We start from the raw sequence: 18,620 nt of genomic DNA, 5'->3' as shown, positions 1-18,620 counted from the left end.
CAGGGGGCAAGGTCTGGACCATAGGGAGGGTGAGGAACTGTCTTGACGCCCATCTTGGTCAAATAGTCTGTGACAAAGATGGAGCTGGGATTGCACCTTTGGAACAAACTTCACGCAAATCTTCCACATCTTCAGTTCCTTGTGAATAATTGTGGTACAGTTTCCACACTGTCATAAAACTGCATTTAATGTCTCTATAGACACATGACTATCCTTACGCATGAAATTCTTTATTTGGCCAGTCAACTCTGGTGTTCTGACTTGCTTATTCCTGCCACATCTCTCATCATCCTCCACAGACTCCCTGTCTTCCTTGAATCTCTTATGCCACTCAAAAACTGATGCTCAATTAAAGCAAGATGATCCCAAAAGCAGTCTGAAGCATTCCATACATTCCTGTGGCATATTTTTTCAAAGTTTAAAACAGAATTTTATTGCATATCATTTTTCTAAAGTGTCCTCACGTCCAGATTGCATTTTTGAAATTCAGCAATTGTGACAATCAAGCTTTAGTAGGGTGTATTCCAATTCCTACTGTAACTGTTCATTTGAACCTGGAATCCTAAAAATTGGCCAGTCATCTCATAAAATGTATAGCAGTAACATACTGAATTTCCAAGCGTCTACAACAATTTTAAATGCTTGTACAAAAAAAGTCTGGAAACTTATTGAAGGTACATCGTCCAATCTCACTACTTGTTATATATCACTATTTATTACTACATTTTGTTCCGTTCAAAATTCCGTGTAGATTCCCAAGTTTAACAAGATACACCTGAAGATGGTCAGAGATTCCATCGACTGAAATGTTAAAATAACACTCAACATGAGAACAGTAGTTTAAATAATCCAAATAATATGAATTAGCAATCAACAGCTCAAATAATATGAATTAGCAATCAACATCTCAAAAAGTTAGAAATATAAGACTTTGTTGCAATTACATTCTCTGCTCAAATGTTGCTTGTGAATCACATTGGCGGTCACCACTTATTGTAATCGGAACGGAGGATCAGACACAAATTACTATCTAACAAAAAAAAAGAAAAAAAAGAAAAGAAAAACAGAAAACAAATAAAAGCTGAATCAAAAAAAAAAGTCCTTTGAAAATTTTTATTTTATTTAAGTTGTAGGTGTGTGTGTGTGCATGCGTATTTGGTTAGCTTGTAGCCGTCTTACGAAGACGACAGAGTTTATGTCGATGGCATCACAATTGCAAGATGGGGAACCTCCTCCTCCTCCTTCAAATATTCGGATTTAGTTTCCTCAGATGCTGAGCAGATCTGAAAGAGAAGAAATTGGTTTATTTAAAGAAAACTTGATATTTTCATTCGAATGAACAAATTTATCAAAAACTTCAAAAACTTAGTCACAAACTTAAAATTAATAGTTGTCTCCCTCCTGGTGTTTTTTTTTGGCCAGAAAATATAAAACAGCAACAGTGGTACGGCCTAAAGCATATGTTCATGCACTGGTTATCGTTAAGTTAAGCAATACTGAGCCTGGTAAGTATCAGATGAGTGACCATCTCTGATCTTGAGAACATGGTGTAATGGGGAAAAGGGTTGCTAGTTAATTTTAATGCATCGAAAACCTTCTCTCCTTTCATCACAATCGCTCTAACACCCATCACACCCCAACGGAAATGAATGGCTTTCGTTTTGGAGAAACTCCATGTTTGACAGGATTCTGGGGTTGACCTTCACTATTGATCTGAAATCGAACACATACATCAATCTGTTGCTAAGATTGCTGGAAAAAAATGGTTGAATCAGTCTGCCGCGAGTAGGTATCTCACTGCCGATGCAATCCTCTATCTATATAAGACCCAAGTACGTCCTAAAATGGAGTACTGTTGCCACATCTGGGCAGGGGCTGCAAGGCATGCCTAATCCATCCTTGATAGAGTTCAAAACTGGCTTCAAAACCTAGTAGGTGATGCTTTTTTCTCTTCTCTGCAAGAAGAGACGTTGCAAGCCTGTCTGTTCTATCGTTATTGTCATGGCAAGTTCTCATCTGAACTCCAATCTATGGTCCCACCTTGCCAAACTTTCACAAAAAACACTCGACTAGCTACAACCACCATATACGATTTCTCCCTCTCTCTCTATTTGTGTCGAAATCTAAACACAGATTCCACGAACAAAGCTTTTTTTCCCAGAAGTGCCTGCCTATGCAACACTATTCCACTAGCTTTTTTCCCCCGGCCGAATACAACATGGTAGCCTTCAAATCCAATAAAGTTCTTGTTGAGCCGTCCCCATAAATAATCCAATTTCTACCTAATTTACACCATTAACGATTACTACACTACCACTTTACATTCAGTAACCCTTATCTTCGAGTGGCCTTTGGGCCTTGATAAGTGATGACTCAAAAAAAAAAAAAATAAATAAATAAATAAAAATAAAAATAAATAAAAAATAATAAAAAAGGGAATACCAGGTGTTGTATACAGAAAGACATTGACACCTACCTGCAAGAACTGCAAAAACCTAACGTCATCATCTCCTCTGACCCGGATATACATGCGAATTGCTTGTGAATTTGATATTCCCTTGCCACTTTTTCCTTTGGAGGAAGCTAGTTGGTTGGTTGTTTTATGGCATATCAACCCTTTTCGGGTTATTTAATGCCGAATCCAAAGATTTTGAAGAAAAATATTTTTTAAATAGAATATATTTGTTGTTTTCAAGTCGGTTTCTATTTAACCCATAGTTGGAACCCTAACAGGTACTACCACTTCGGGTCAGAGTGGACCTGGGAGCAATGGTAATTAAAGGGTTGCTCCACACTCCCCAAAGCCCACAAGCTGGGGCCTCACCACTGGATATAGTTTAAGGTCATATCCAGGACCCCCATTGAGGGACTTTTACCCTCTGCAGGGGGGGCAGTCGGCGTATTCTAATGCCCCACCGACAGGGCCTCCTTTGGAGGAAGCCAGTTTAATATAAAACAGCAGCAGTGGCAAAGTCTATCGCATAGTCACATTGACATACCAGTTCATGTCAAATCACTGAAGTAAAGCAACATTGAGCCTAAACAGTACAAGATGGGTGACCATTTTGAAATACCAGTTATTGTATGTAGAATGACTGACACTTTCCAGTAAGAATTGCAAATCCTCATGTTGTCATCTCCCCGATTGGGATATGTGATTGGGGATAACTTGTGAATTTAATGTTCCCTTGACACATCCTCCTTTGGAGGAAGCCATTGAAATCAGCCTAGGGTGAATGCCGTTTGCCATTGTCTGAGACGAACTCAGCAATTGGACATGAGGGCCGGCATTTTAAAGCATTACTAATAATCCAAGTCAAAAATATATCATATAGAAGCACACAAAAATGCTATTTTCTGTTTGTTTAGCAACCTTTGAGACTGGAGAACATGACAAGACTTCTCAATAGACACTCCCTGCTACACAAGTTTAAAAGGTGTTGCGACCTTGAAGGATCAATAAAAAATAAGACAACATGCTGGAATATTTACAAGTAAAGAAATAGCATGTTACAGAAAGACTATGCAGAGTGTCTGGAAGAGTCTATTTAGTTACGGAAGTTACAGAATTTTCCCCTCAACCTCAAAATCACCAGAGTCCAGGCCATTGTTGAGATGGCCCCCCTCCTCACCATCCGTGCTCCCCTTCCATCACTTATTAGCTGAGGTATGATTTTGGTCCTGTGCAGTTCTAGGAGGTCCACCCTCCAAGGCTTTACCTTCTCGTCCTTTGAGAAGAGGTTAGTTTATTGATGGTACCCCTATCAGAGAATGCCGACAGAGTTGCCCAGGAATTTTTTGCTTGCCAGTGCCATTCCTTTTGTAAATATTCAAAAGTGTATGGAACACATCCATCGAACGACAAAGAATTTTGGAAACAATCCAAGAATTAACTGCATGGAACCTTTCACATGTTTTTATCACGCCTAGTATTCTTTTAGTGCAAATCCATGAAAAAAAAAAAAAAAAAAAAAAAAATCAAATTTCATGGCTGTAAGGAACAGAGATAAAGGGAAATAACTTAAACAGAAAAAAAAGAATTATCTCCCCTGGCTAGGCGAGCGACACGAGGATGGGTACTTAGTTCTCTCCCTCTCCCACAAGAACTTAGACACTAGAGTCCGAAAGTGGGATTGCGAAGGTAGCGCCCCTGAGGAGGGGTACTCTGACCTGCAAAAAGTGCCCGAGTAGACTCGTCGGCATTTCCTGATAAGGGCGCCTCAGGCGATTAGCAATAAACTAACCCCTTCTCAAAGAGAGAAGGCAAAGCCTAGGAGTGTGGACCTCCTAGAACTGCAAACTAAACTCCTAACACAAAATTAACAGGGACCGGACCATTACAGCAATGGTCTAATCTCTGATGATTGGAGGGGGGGGGCGGATCAAAATGACGTGGGGTGAACAGATCACAACAATGGCTAAATCAGCTTTCTACACCATTTTGCAGGAGCAGAAAGAAAGCTAATTTCAAATAATTTAAACTTTTGTGAGATTTTAGAAGGCCATTCTTAACGGGGGAGGAGGGGGTATTGGGAAAACTCATGTGTTTAAAAATTATTTTTTTTTTAATAAAAATAAAACTATTTGAACAATTTACGTGATTTTTTTTTTTTTTACCCATCAGGAATATATCAAGGATTTTTCTTTAATTTTGTTTTTTTTTGTTGGAATTATGGATTAGCACCCTTTTGTTTTTAGAGTGTGAATTCTTTTTTTTTTTTTTTTTTTAGAATAATGTCAAAAGTGAAAAACAAAAAAAAACATTTTTCTAACATGAAAATTGAGAATTACAGCCATTTTCTCATATTAAAATAAAACAACCCAAGCATGCAAGATCTCCCTCCACAAGCGAAAAATTTACTTTCACCATGACTAAAGTTTGTGAAAAAAAAAAAAAAAAAAAAAAAAAAAAATCCAGGGTGTGGTTATTGAGAAAAGTACAAATAAACGGACAGGAGAGAATTACTAGGTTCAAAAAGAGTAAATTTGTTTTTATGATTGTGATAGTACCAATGTCCCACCCTCACAAGTATTAGGATGAAAAGAGAAAATAAGTTTATCAACAGAACAATGGTATAAGAAGTTGTTCACCAACATACACAAAGGGAAACTAAAATAACATTATTAATCAAGGTGTGTCAGTAACAGGAAAAAAAGGACGTAACAAAGGAGACCAATATGTCTAGAGTTAGGTTACGAACAGTTTTAGGAGTGTCAATGAGTTTTGCAACATTTCACGACTGCTGTGGACAGTCATGAGTTTGTGAGGTGGTTTTTGGAATATGCCATTTTCATTCCATGACCGGTACCTACATCAAATATTTTTCTGTATTTTTGTTTTTCAATTAGGTTGAATTCTGGACAAGAACCAACAGAAGCTCTTATTTTTAAAAATTGAGAAGTGATATACAAATTACCATTAGCGTACTAAGCGATGCTCTTTGTGTAAACACATTGAGCTTAGATATTTGGACAATGTCAAAACATTGTTAATTCACTGCCCGCATAGCAGCAGCTGAATAGTGCAACGGTTAGAAGCACCAACTATCATTTGGGCGGTCGGGTTTCGATCTTGACTTGGGGTAGTTGCTTGTCTAGTTGCACTGATGAGCGGTGAAACAGCGAAACTACTGTATGTGGATGACACACACACACACATATATATATATATATATATATATATATCGTGTTCGTCCTTCGAAGTTAAAGATGACCATGACATCAGTGAGTAAAAGTAGTGTTTTTGTGCTTCCGGAGATGACTTGTAAGGAGATGAGCTTGTTGCTCTGGCTTTGCGTGTTGCACGCTTCTGTTCTGCTTTGAGGTAACGCCAGTGAGGTCTGTCTGATGCAAGCGATTCCCAGAACTTGGTACTGATGTTGAAGTCTTTGAGAGAGACTGAATTTTTCCTTAAAGCGTTTTCTAGGTGCTTTGACTGAACGCTTGCCTTGGCACAGCTCGCCATACAGGAGTTGTTTTGGGATTCTTTCATCTGGCATGCGGGAGACGTGATCTGCCCATCTCAGTTGGGTCTTTCGAATGGTAGTAGTTATGCTGGGAAGATTAGCACTTTTCAGGACCTCTGTATCAGGGACTTTGTCTTGCCATCTGATATGGAAGAGATTTCGGAGACATCTCAGGTGGAAGTGGTTCAACATTTTTTCGTGTCTTCCGTAGGTAGTCCAGGTTTCTGAGCCATAGAGCAATGTGGTGAGGACAACTGCTCTGTAAACCTTCAGCTTGGTGTCAATGCTGATTCCTCTCCTTTCCCAGACTGTGCTTCTGAGTCTCTCGAATGCGCTGCTTACCTTGGCGATTCTGTTGTTGATTTCGAGATTTATTGTGGCTGTCCGAGATAGAGTGCTGCCCAGATAGGTGAAGGTCTCAACCGCTTGAAGGTTCTGTCCCTTGACTGAGATACTTGGCTCATGATACAGATTTCTGGGAGCTGGTTGGAACATAACTTCGGTCTTCTTGGTGCTAATTGTGATGCCGAAGTTGTCACAGGCTGTGGAGAATTTGTTCATCTTGTCTTGCATTTCTCGCTCGTTGCTGGCATTGAGGGCACAGTCATCAGCAAAAAGAAATTCACTCAGCATTGCTTCATCTTTGTCACAGCCTGCAGTCTCCTTGGGTTAAACAGCTTTCCATCTGTTCTGAATTTAATGTTGATACCTGGTGACTGGTCGCTGAAAGCGTCAAATAGCACTGCAGAAAACATCAAGCTGAACAGTGTAGGGGCAAGGACACATCCCTGTTCAACTCCACTTGTTACCGGAAAAGTCTCCGATGGTTCACCGTCGTCAAAGACGCGCCCCATCATGCCTTCATGGAATTGACAAACTACTGTGATGAAAGTAATTGGGCAACCAAGTTTCTTCATTATTTTCCACAGACTATCCCGACTGTGTCAAATGCCTTGGTCAAGTCGATAATAGTTGTGTAAAGGTCTCGGTGCTGTTCGATGCATTTCTCTTGAAGCTGACGAGCGGCAAAGATCATGTCAGTGGTCCCCTAACCGACGTGAAAACCACATTGACTCTCCGGCAGGAGTCCCTGTTCCAAACGACCAAGTAAGCGGTTGAGGAGGATGCGAGCCAAGATCTTTCCTGCTAAGGACAGGAAAGAGTTTTAAAGACGCCACAATCGTTCACATCTAGAAGCGAAAAGGAAATCGCCAATCCTGCGAGAACCACCGAGGTATCTCTCTCCTGTCCATAGCAGGAAAGATCTTGGCTCGCATCCTCCTCAACCGCTTACTTGGTCACCTAGAATAGGGACTCCTGCCAACCACATACACATACATACAAGAGAAAAGAAATTAAAACTAAGTTGAAATTTACAATCAAATTTATTGATTGACTGGACACTAAAAAAAAAAAAATAAATAAATAAAAATAAATAAAAAAAATAAATAAATAAAAAAAATTAAAAATCAAAATTTACAAAGTCCTAATTCTAAGGAGTTTCAAAGAATGCTATTCTTGCTATTCTTGTCATCAGAAAACAGAAAGAAATCAGCAAATTACATTTGTAGCAATGCTAGAATTTGCTGGTTATGGCATTAAATGAAACTGCAATTTATTATAGTCATAAATTGCAAAGATGTATATATCCTTTAAAAATAACAAGTGAAAAAAACTAGGAGATGTAGAAAAATAAAAACAAATCTGGCATAAAATTGCTGCTAGCATGAAGACTCTTTTTAAAGGTAATCCGAAAGTCGAAAATAATTCTTTAAAGAGCATCAAATCCACATCCAGATTGTAAATTTCAACTTATAGTTTTAATTTCTTTTCTCTTATAAAAAGCTCTATTTTCTATTTTGTGTGTGTGTATAGAGCTTTTTTATTTGGTTGGGATTAAAACATCTATAAATAGAAAAGTGAAAATGTATGTATGTATGTGTGTTCACATTTTGTGTATGTCTGTAAAAGACTTTTTTCACGGCTCATTCCTTCTTAAAACTTTTTATATCATGTCTACATGATAATATCTAAGAGTTATGAACGATGATCGCCTGTCTATTTAATTTACCCGACTTTCACATGCTATTTTTTCCAGATTTTTAGAGCGTCTCGTGTATCTTTCGCTTTTCAGTATAAAACAAGCAAAAACTGGCTTGCAGCCGCATCATGTTTCAAGGTCAAACATCACGAGACTTCAGTTTCTCACACCTGTCAATTTCATTTTATAAACGTTAAATTAAGATGCTTTTCATTCCTCTTCTCTCTTGGCTGAGATGGTTAGGTCCCAGGGTTTTTTCCATTTCGTTTCCACCTCTACGTCAAAGGTTCAGGGTTCAAGCCCACTTTCCTACTAAAACGTTTTTTTTTTTTTTTTACATAGATGTCACCACTTATCAAGGCCGAGAGGCCACTCATGGATAAGGGTTAAAGAGTGTACCGTAGTCAAATGAACAATATAGTAATCGATAGTAATGGAAGTTCGTTAAATTTGTTAACTTAAGTGTAACGGCTCATCAGAAACTTGTTTACGTTGGACTTGAAGACAACCATATTATAGACAGCTGTAAAGCAGGAAAACGGGAGACAATTCCACAGACGTGCAGTTCTAAGAAAAAAGCTTTGATCATGGAATCTATGTTTAGGTTTAGGTACAGATAAAGAGTGCGGGGAATTATTGATAGTGTTTTCAGCTAGACGAGTTTCTTGTGAAAGATTGGCGAGGGGGAACCATAGATTGAAGCTCAGTCGAACACTTTCCATGAAAATAATGATAAAGCAGAGACAAACTCGCAAGGCAGGAAAGTCCTTTCTAGCAACTCCTGCCCAGATGTGGCAACAGTATTCCATCCTTGGACGTACTTGGCTCTTATATAGATAGAGAATTGCATCAGCAGTGAGATATCTACTAGATCTATAGAGGGATCCAACCATTTTTCCAGCGGCCTTGGCAACAGATTTAATGTACGTATTCCATTTAAGATCAGGAGTAATGGTCAAGCCCAGAAGCTTGTCAAAACTTGAGGCCTCCCCAAGACGAGAGCCATTCATTTTAATTGATGCCAAATGAGGACCAGAACATTGATAAGATAGAAGCTTGGTTTTATATGCATTAAAAGTAACCAGCCACTCCTTTCCCCATTGTACAACGTGGTCAAGATCAGAGGAGAGAAAATTGGAGAGAACTTGGTCATTTACTGTCTTAGATGTGCTACTATAAATGGTTGTGTCATCAGCAAAAATGTCTACAAATGATGTAAGGATGTGATTTGGAAGATCATTAATGTAGATCAGGAAAAGAGTTGGGCCCAGGATGGACCCCTAAGGGACTCCAGAATAAATACTGTGAACTTCTGATTTTTGCCCATCAACTACTACTCTTATGAACCTATCAGAGAGAAATGATTTAATAATTGAGAAGACATTTCCAGCTTTACCATAGCTGGAGATCTTGTGAAGTAAACCTTTATGCCATATCCTATCAAAGGCCTTTAATATGTCAAGAGCAATTGCCCTAGAAAGGTTGCCTCTGTCGAGAGATTTGCTAATCCTATGAGATATAACTGTAAGCACATCTGCTGTAGATCTAGCAGAACGGAAACCATATTGTGTGTCACTAAGGTTATTTTTGCTGGGATGGTTGATTACTTCTCTATTTAACACAGATTCCAGCAACTTACTCATGACGCACAGGAGACTAATTGGCCTGTACTGAGAGGGGGATGAACGATCACCTGAATTCTTAAATACAGGGCATACTGATGAGATTTTTCAGGGTGATGGAAGCAATTCTCCTTAAGACAACGTTTAAACAGTTTTGTAAGTATGGGTGCAAGTTCTGGTTGAAGTTTTTTGAGTACTATAATTGGAATACCGTCCGGGCCAGTTGCTTTACTGGAATCAAGGTTTTTGATTAGCTTGGCAACATCACGTACAGATATTTGTATATCACATAGCATGTTTTCTGATACAGGAGGAAATATTGGGGGTTGGCGGCCTTGGTCGCAAAGGCTAGATTAGCTGCAAAGTTCTTGGCAAAGAGTTTGGCTTTGTCTGATGCTGACGAGATTGACTCAGGTCCATTGATGATAGTTGGGATAGAGCACACGCTTCTGTTCAGGATTCTGTTTGCTATTTGCCAAAACTGGTGGGAACCAAGCTGCTGCTCAGCTACTTTGGACTTGACGAACTGAGCATATAACTCTCTTGCGTTCTTTATTACTTTCTTACAATGGGTGCTGACAGTCCTGAAAGCGGCTTTAGTTTCCATACATCTATTACATTGGAAGCCGTGGAAAAAGTAATTTCTGTGCGCAATAGCAGCAGTACATTCTGGAGAAAACCATGGCTGGCTGTTAGGTTTTTGTTGGAACTTTTCCAAGGGTATGAAACGGTCTATACCTATAATTAACCATTCCGTCAGGTCTGATACTATAGAGGACACATCCTTTTTAAACATGGAATGCAGAGGTAGATCCAATATAAATGTACGGAAGCTATCCCAGTCAGCCATAGAGTATCGATATACTGTATGGTGGGGAGGTACGTCTGAAGACTTATTACATTTCATTTTTATCTTAATTGATACAACTGAGTGGTTGGAAGATCCAAGAGGAGACAGAACGGCAATTGAACATAGTTCAGGGCAAGTTGTGAAAAAAAGGTCTAGGAGACTCGCATACTGGCCGTCATTGTCGGGCACACGGGTAGGTTCGTGAACAATCTGAGTGAGGTCATAAGCAATGGAGAAATCATAACAGAACCTCCCCTCATCATCGGTCTTGTTTGAGTGGGTCAACCATTCCCCATTGTGAACATTGAAGTCTCCACATACGTGAATGTTAGCTGAAGGATAAGCTGATAGGACTTGGTCAATTTTATCAGATATGCTTTTAAAGATAGTAACTCGGCTGTTATGGGGGGGGGGGGCGATAGAGAGTAAATATAAATGCAGTAGTGTGAGCTAGTGCAACCCGGAAGCACATATAGGGTAAGTTAGGATCTTCTCTGGAGATGTCCCTCCCACATGGAAAGCCATCTTTAATATAGGCACATATTCCATGCCCATGACGATCTTGGGATTTGGAAGTTAAGTTAGAGCATCCCTTAATTACGAACTTATTTAAGGAAATAGTCTGTCCAATGCCAGTTTCGCTTAAAAATAAAAGGTCTGGTTTAGTCTCCTGTAATTGAACTTCAACCTCTGGAAGGTTAGAACGTAGACCCCTGATGTTGGAGAAGGAGACATGGTAGTGGGGGTCTACGTTGGAAGTTGAAGATCCAGGTTTAATCGTGTATTTTTTCTTGAAACTTATCATGATGGAATTTTGGAGTTTGTGGACTAGGTCGTCAGACTTGCTTAGAGCAGGACAGAGAGGGGAAACTGAGAGAGAAAAAGAAACAAAGAAATTTTTTTTTTTGTAGAACATAAGGTAAAGACGTAACAATTACCCACTAATATGGCATTGAGAGGCCCCACCAGAAGCTACTACATGGTCCAGAATCGATTCACCAAATGGCAATACAGCAGCCCCAGTACTTTGCACCTGCTGATAGGACAGCCTCCTTATTGGTTAATCCAAGGTTCGGGTCCCTGACTATCAGGCGAATAACGTCAGCCCAGATAAAACGTTTACCTCGAGCACCCTTACTAGTGACATGGCTACAAGGATAGACATAGAAACAGAACATTTCCGCCATCTGTCGACTGTTCACGCAAAATACTGCCAACCTACAATACAGCTTTCTCTTCTCCCTTTGTCAGAAAAATCACTCATTAAAAAAATGAGAACTGAGGGACAAATAACACCTCCAAACACTCGGCCAACGTTTTTTTTTTTTTAAAACAGGGTTGTTTTGAACCCCCCCAACACATACACAAACACCCGGGCCACGCTGGGTACCCCCCCCCCTAGGATATATATATATATATAAATACTGGTATTTATATTAGATTGAAGTTTACTATTGCTTATATCAGGTAAATACTGCATCTCGTTTGATTTCATCATATATATATATATATATATATATATACTAAAAAATAAATGAAAGACAAAGTTCAATGGTTCCATTAATCTTTGGTAGTCTTTATTACTAACTGTAATAAAGTAAAGTTAGTAAAAATTTTACTAACAATAAATTTGTGCTCAACGAAACACACACACACACACACACACACACACACACACACACACACACACACACACACAAGAGAGAGATATATAGATAAAAGTGATAACTTATGAGTGAAACAAAAAAATCAACAATAAAAATTAAAAAACAAAAAAGTTTGATTGAACTGAAAAGGGAGGAGGAGAAAAAGGAGGAGGGAAATAAATTGCTTCAATAACATTTGAGTGAAACTAACTTTATACTGTCAACATGTATTTTGTACTCTATGATGGTGTTTGGCGGTAAGTTGAGGACTCGTTTCAATGTGTCGCGTATTCGGGATGTCGTCACTGTGTCATTGGCTGTCCGGTTCCATAACGACAAAATATCCTCCTAAAAAAAAAAAAGAAAAAAAAAAAAAAAAGTAAAAGAGAAAAACAAAAATAAAGACAACATATTTTCTTAAAGTTTATTTTATACTTATATATATATATATATATATATATATATATATATACACACACACACACACACAAGTGAAACATTAGAAAAATTAAGTTTCGGCAACATCTTGTCAGAACCCTGGACGAGATGATTAATGTCGTCGAAATGTGAATGGAACAGCGTAGGGATTTCTGATGCTTTTGTAATCTTATTTGTAAAAACTCAATATATGTATTCAGCACTTTTTAAAAGATAGTTTTTTTTGTTTTTTAGTTCGATACATTCAAATGTATTTGATTACACACACACACACACACATATATATCCCATAATATTTGCAGCTTAAATAAGATCTCAATATGGTTAAACCACACGAGGAACGATGCACCTTTTTAAAGTGATGGTATCTCAAGTAACAGCACGAAGCCAGATACTCCACCAGACTAGATAAATTCTAGTCCTGGAACCAAGACCAAAACAAAAGATATACTACAACGTATGAAAATGGTCAATTTTATGAGGAATGGGGCGCCTTATCCAAGTAATTTTATTTCAAGTAATAACATGGAGCTAGATACTCCACCAGACTAGATGTATTCTTATCTCGGAATTCTGTAAATAAGAGACCACAAGAAAAGAATACTATAACATACTTGAAATGGTCAATTGGGGAGAGGGAAATTATGTTCTCAACTTCTTTACTAATTCAGTGTTTGAGATGTAAAGGAGAGCTTTAATGGAGTATTCGAATAAAAAGGACTTCATATTCAACTTAAATTAGTGAGAACGTTAACAGTGAAGCAAATTTATCTCTTTATTAGAGAATGCTTACGCCTCCCTGCAGGAATTGCAAAAACCTAACGTCATCATCTTCCCTAATAAGGACATTACATGCGACTGGGGGCCCACTTGGGAATTTTATAATCCCAACCGACCTAGAGCGAGTGCCACTCCAGACCAGTACAATATCTCTCTATTATATAATTTTATTATTTCATGTATATACACGTTCCAGCAGGGGGGGGGGGAAGGGCTTTGTCCAGTCATAAAATATGCTTAAATACAATATTTTAATTTATCCAGATTTCGTATATATTATTATAGAGTCGTGATTTCAAAAGTAAAAAAAAAAAAAGTATTCGGGCGTTAGAATCAAAACCGAAAGCAGAACTAACATTCAAAGCTGGTGGCGTTACCACTGTATCAACGTGACACACATATGAACTGATTAAAAGTTAAAAATAAACTATAATGAAAGTACAAAACGTATGATTATTTTCAATTTTGATCCCTTAAAAACAAATTTAACTGGCTAAAGACCCATAAAAGAACGGTCCATAAAAAATACAATCATTTGAGGCTCCTTGTGCTGCTCTGTGACTTAGTTTCGGAGGAGATAGAGTTTGAAAATATGGAGACAGACAGACATATAACCTTTTATATATTAGATAATAAGGTGATATATATCGTACATAGAGTTTCAGTTTTTACTTCAATGTTTAATATCTGAATACAACTTAGTAATATGCAAATATATCCATGGTAGTTGAGCTACATAAAAGCATCTATGTTTCATCCCTGTAGGAAATTATCAAGCAAAGTGCACGGATTGTTGGCATTGATTATTTTTAGATAACTAAACAGATTTTAGTCTAGCTATCTAACAAATCTCAGTAGATACCTAAAACGAAGAGTTTCAAGTAAATGTTGACCAAAATTTTGTTTGAGGGAAGCTCGACCATTAGCTAATGAAAATATTAACAATGAGAGATAAATAACAAACGTAACTGTGCAATTTTCTAGACGAAACACACACATATACATATATATATATATATATATATATATATATATATATATATTATATGGAAAAATGCGCGCATGAAAAGTAATATTCTTAAGATTTTATTAAACCTGGAAAAGTAAAGGACAAGAAATTCAACCTGGAAAAGTAAAGAACAAGATATTCTAGTAAAGTAAAAAATAAGAATTTTTTAGACTTAAAATATTGCAGCTAAAAATAAAATTTGAATATTGATAAATATTTTATTTATTATTTGCATATGTTGTTGTTTATTGTTGAGTTAGAAAGGGTGTCAGTCGCTGGATTGAACTTATTTTCCCCCTATTATTTGCATATATTTATGTAGTGAAAATTGTTTGAATAAAATTAATTTATTAGTTAGTTAGTAGATGGAATTAATAATTTCATAATTTACATAAAAATTAATAATTTTATTATATCATAATTAGGATCATTTAATTCATTTTTTAGCTGCAATATTTTAAGTCTAAAAAATTCTTATTTTTTACTTGAATAGAATATCTTGTTCTTTACTTTTCCAGGTTGAATTTCTTGTCCTTTACTTTTCCAGGTTTAATAAAATCTTAATATTACTTTTCATGCACGCATTTTTCCATATAATCCATGATTTTTCCAGGCATTGCTATTGTATTAATATATAAATTTATAATATTTATTAATGATTGTCAAAAAAAATTAGCTCTCAAACACACATTTATGCAATATTTATCATTCAATCACAGTATTTCCAGGCCAGGGTCTCTACCGAGACTGCGGTTCATGAATTCGTGATCTGTATAGCGCGTAAACTAACAAAAAAGATGGCACGCGGTGTCTTTTTAGATATTGTTGGAGCTTTTGACAACATACCCTTCAGTAGTATGTTCAAGTTGCTACGAGAACTCAATGTGCCACCAGTACTCATCCGATGGATTGAGTATATGGGGAGGCACAGAACAGTTCAAGTAGAACTACTGAGGGCAACTGTTAAAAGGAAAGTAGTTAAATGAACCCCCAAAGTGGGATTTTATCACCTTTACTATGGAACTTTATGCTGAATCCTCTTTTAAAGTTCGGTTTTTTAAATATAAAAAAACGATACACGGGATTGAACCTAAAATCTTTCCACCAACCCCCGGTACTCTAACCGTTACGCTAACATGTCATATTGACAAAGTCGCAGTAAAAATATTTATATACAAAAAAAAGTTATGCAAAAAAAAAAAAAAAGCGTTAGTCACTTATGTACTTACTCTCCTGTTTGTGAACCCACATATTTTGTTGTAACTTTTTTTCTACTGAACCAATTTTCGAAATTTTTATTTTCAAAATGTAGCTAATGAGGTGTTCTATCCAACTATATAACCTGTTTGAAATTTGGTTGCGAACGGAATTAGTGGTGGGGGTTTGAATGTGTCTCGATTCATTCAATTTCGGACTTAAGCATATATTCAACCACTACCGTGGTTGAATTATATATATATATATAAAAACAATAATAGGAGAACAGAAAATGGATCTTGGGTTTACTTTCGGCACTTGCAGAACCCTTGATTCCCTTATTGTCTTTTAGTCCTCACATTCCAGAAAGCAATGTTTCTGACAAAGAGGAAAGAATTGCTGTTTTCTGCGTCAGAATCTATTCCATCTTACACTTATCGTTGGTAAATTTTTGATCGTGAAGTATTTTTTTTCTTTTTTAACTTCTTAATCAAGTGGCTTCATGCCTTGTCTGGAGCGATTTCCATGAAAAAAAAAAAAAAAAATCAATATCAACAATTTATGTACTTAGCCTGATGATTCTCTATAGGGATGAAACCGATTGCTTCATGTAGCTTAATTGCCATAGATATTTGCATATTACCACTAACAAATTGCAACAACTTTATTATTTTTTTATATTTTTTATATTCTATTTTATTATGAATTAAAAATGTAACAAAAATATTTTAACATTTAAATATTTTTGGAAGTTTAAAATTCATATTTAACTCAACTTAATGCTCGTAAACATTCCAAGCACAACAAGGGTGTGTGAAAGGCCTGGCTCGAATGTGTACGCAGTGACTTGACTTTGCAAGATGACTGATACAAACCCTTTGAATCGGACTGCACATGAGATGTTGCCTTGTATAGCTCACTCTAGAGTCCTGGACACTTGTAACTCTTGTAACATTATTATTTTTAAAAACAATAATGTTACACTGCAAGTGTAACATTATTGTTTTATTGTTTTTAAAAATGGATGAAATGTAAAAAAAATAAAAATTTTTGCACAAACTTTTTTATACGAAAGAAAGAGTCATTTCATTTGTTTCCACAAGCAAGTTGCTGACACGGGTTTACATGACACAATATGTTCTCTATTTATCTTTTCTTTCAGAGAGCAGTCCAATCCACTGATTTGTTGCAGTAATATTCTCTGGGACCCACAGATTGCCCAACTCGCTTTCAAAGCGGTAAGAGGAGAAGAAGATTTGCATGCTTGTCAAATGTACCTTTCAAATCGACATGCATCCTTTACTTTTCTTCTGTCTTCTCTTTTGATCTTGGTGCATTATATGCATTTCATTCTGTGACGTCATGCTCACGACTTAAATGCGGATGCAAGATGAACTCGGCACATGAGTTATTTATATGCATACGTGTCCTAGCTTGGTCATTTAAATGATGGAGCCAGCGAGTACATTACACCTTAAATGCCAAAACAGAATGATAATGATTCATTAAAACAACTACACATACATCTGTTTTATTTATATAGATAAAATGAGATAAACAATTATGTAATATTTGTACACCTTTCCCCAAAAATGAGTTTATAATGCATATTTAAGGGAAGAAATTCACACATGGGAGACAACTCTTCAAGTCTTAGGGGAGCTAATTAATAATTATCATTAATTAACTCCCCTAAGACTTGAAGAGTTATCTCCCATGTGTGAATTTTTTCCCTTAAATATGCATTTCTTTAAATTTATTATTTAAATTAATTTAAAGTTGCAATTCTGAATTTTTGAGATGAGATGTGGATGCTTGTGTTATGTCGATTAATCCGACTATGATTCTCATCTTGGGCGTTATTAGCACAACATTTCGGTCGCTGCAACCTGCGATCTTCTTCAGGTGTTGAAAACATGCTTCTTTTTCTCTACTAAGGAAAAGAGGGTTGGCTCTGCATTACAAGAAATTCGAACCATAGGTTTGAGGGTGGGTCCATAGATCATAAAGGTTCAATCCTCAGAGGTCATTAAGATATTTTTTAAATAATAATATTAACAATTAGTATAGATATCCCAAAAAATTGAGTCATAGGAAAGCCTTTAAAAAATATCTTAGTGACCCCTGAAGATTGAACCTTCTTTATTATCCACGGACCCACCCTCAAACCCACTTCTGACTAATGTTTACTTATTCACTTCTGATTAAGGTTTAGTTTTAAAATATGCAAACAAAGAAATGATTTGCGGCGATTTTAAATGGTACCTTTTCTTTTATCGTAAATTGAACTCATTAAGAAAAAAATTAAAATAAAATGATGAGGTACACCCGGACTTGAACATGGGACCATTTGATCCGTAGTCGAATGCTCTACCACTCAGCCATATCTCCAGATGGAAATAAATCTGTTTTTTTAAAGAAATGATTTGCTGAGATTTTATTATTTCTCTTGGCCAGTGTAACGTAAAATATTCCCCTGTAAATTTTTTTTTATCTATAATAGAGAAAAGACTATTTTTAAGATCGTTTTTTTTTTTTTTTTAAATCTTTTATACTTATCGGATGAATTTCTGTACAAAATATATCTAAGAACACTGTCAGACATATAAATTACCTTTGTGTGAAAATTGCAAAAGATAGGCTCAGCTGTTTTGGAACCTATGAGAAACTCTCTCTCACAGACACACAAAGTGACTTATATAAGAGTGAAGAAAAGCTAAATTGTGTAAAGAATTCTTATCCCTATAGAATTAAAAGAAAAAAAAAAAAAAAAAAGAAGCAAACTTCTTTACCTGATATCGGACAGAAAGAACAGCGCCACAGATTTCTTCTCCAACCATAAACTGTTCACCCAGCATGGCTAATATTAAATTTTCCCAACATCGTGCTGCTAATCCTTTTTTTAGTCGAATTATCCATTTGCCTCCATCTTTATTAGCAGAATCCTTTTAAAAAAAAAAATAAATCATTTAAATCATCAAATACCAAAACAGTAATAATAATAATAATAATAAAAAAATAAATAAATAAAAATAAATCCGGTATTTTAAGTACATTAACTTTATTATTAA

At 36.4% G+C, this 18,620-nt stretch overlaps 1 protein-coding gene across 2 annotated transcripts in view; it reads right to left on the bottom strand.

Annotated features, from left to right (window-relative positions):
• Positions 1–1,077: 1,077 nt before the first annotated feature.
• LOC145287778 (eukaryotic translation initiation factor 4E type 2-like) overlaps positions 1,078–18,620 on the bottom strand; it is a 66,400-nt gene continuing 48,857 nt past the window's right edge. For both annotated transcript variants that reach the window (XM_080135605.1, XM_080135604.1), the window contains exons 5-7: positions 18,342–18,494; positions 12,337–12,473; positions 1,078–1,283 (exon numbers count right to left, since the gene is read on the bottom strand). In XM_080135605.1, the coding sequence (XP_079991731.1) occupies positions 1,244–1,283; positions 12,337–12,473; positions 18,342–18,494 (330 nt within the window). In that variant the 3' untranslated portion in view covers positions 1,078–1,243. The remainder of the gene's footprint in view (positions 1,284–12,336; positions 12,474–18,341; positions 18,495–18,620) is intronic.

This window comes from Euprymna scolopes, chromosome 11, assembly GCF_053919585.1.
Source record: "Euprymna scolopes isolate OS-2025 chromosome 11, ASM5391958v1, whole genome shotgun sequence".
NCBI classification, from domain to species: Eukaryota; Metazoa; Mollusca; class Cephalopoda; order Sepiida; family Sepiolidae; genus Euprymna; species Euprymna scolopes.
Note: the sequence above shows the minus strand (reverse complement) of the source record. Positions and strands in the feature narration are given on the sequence as shown.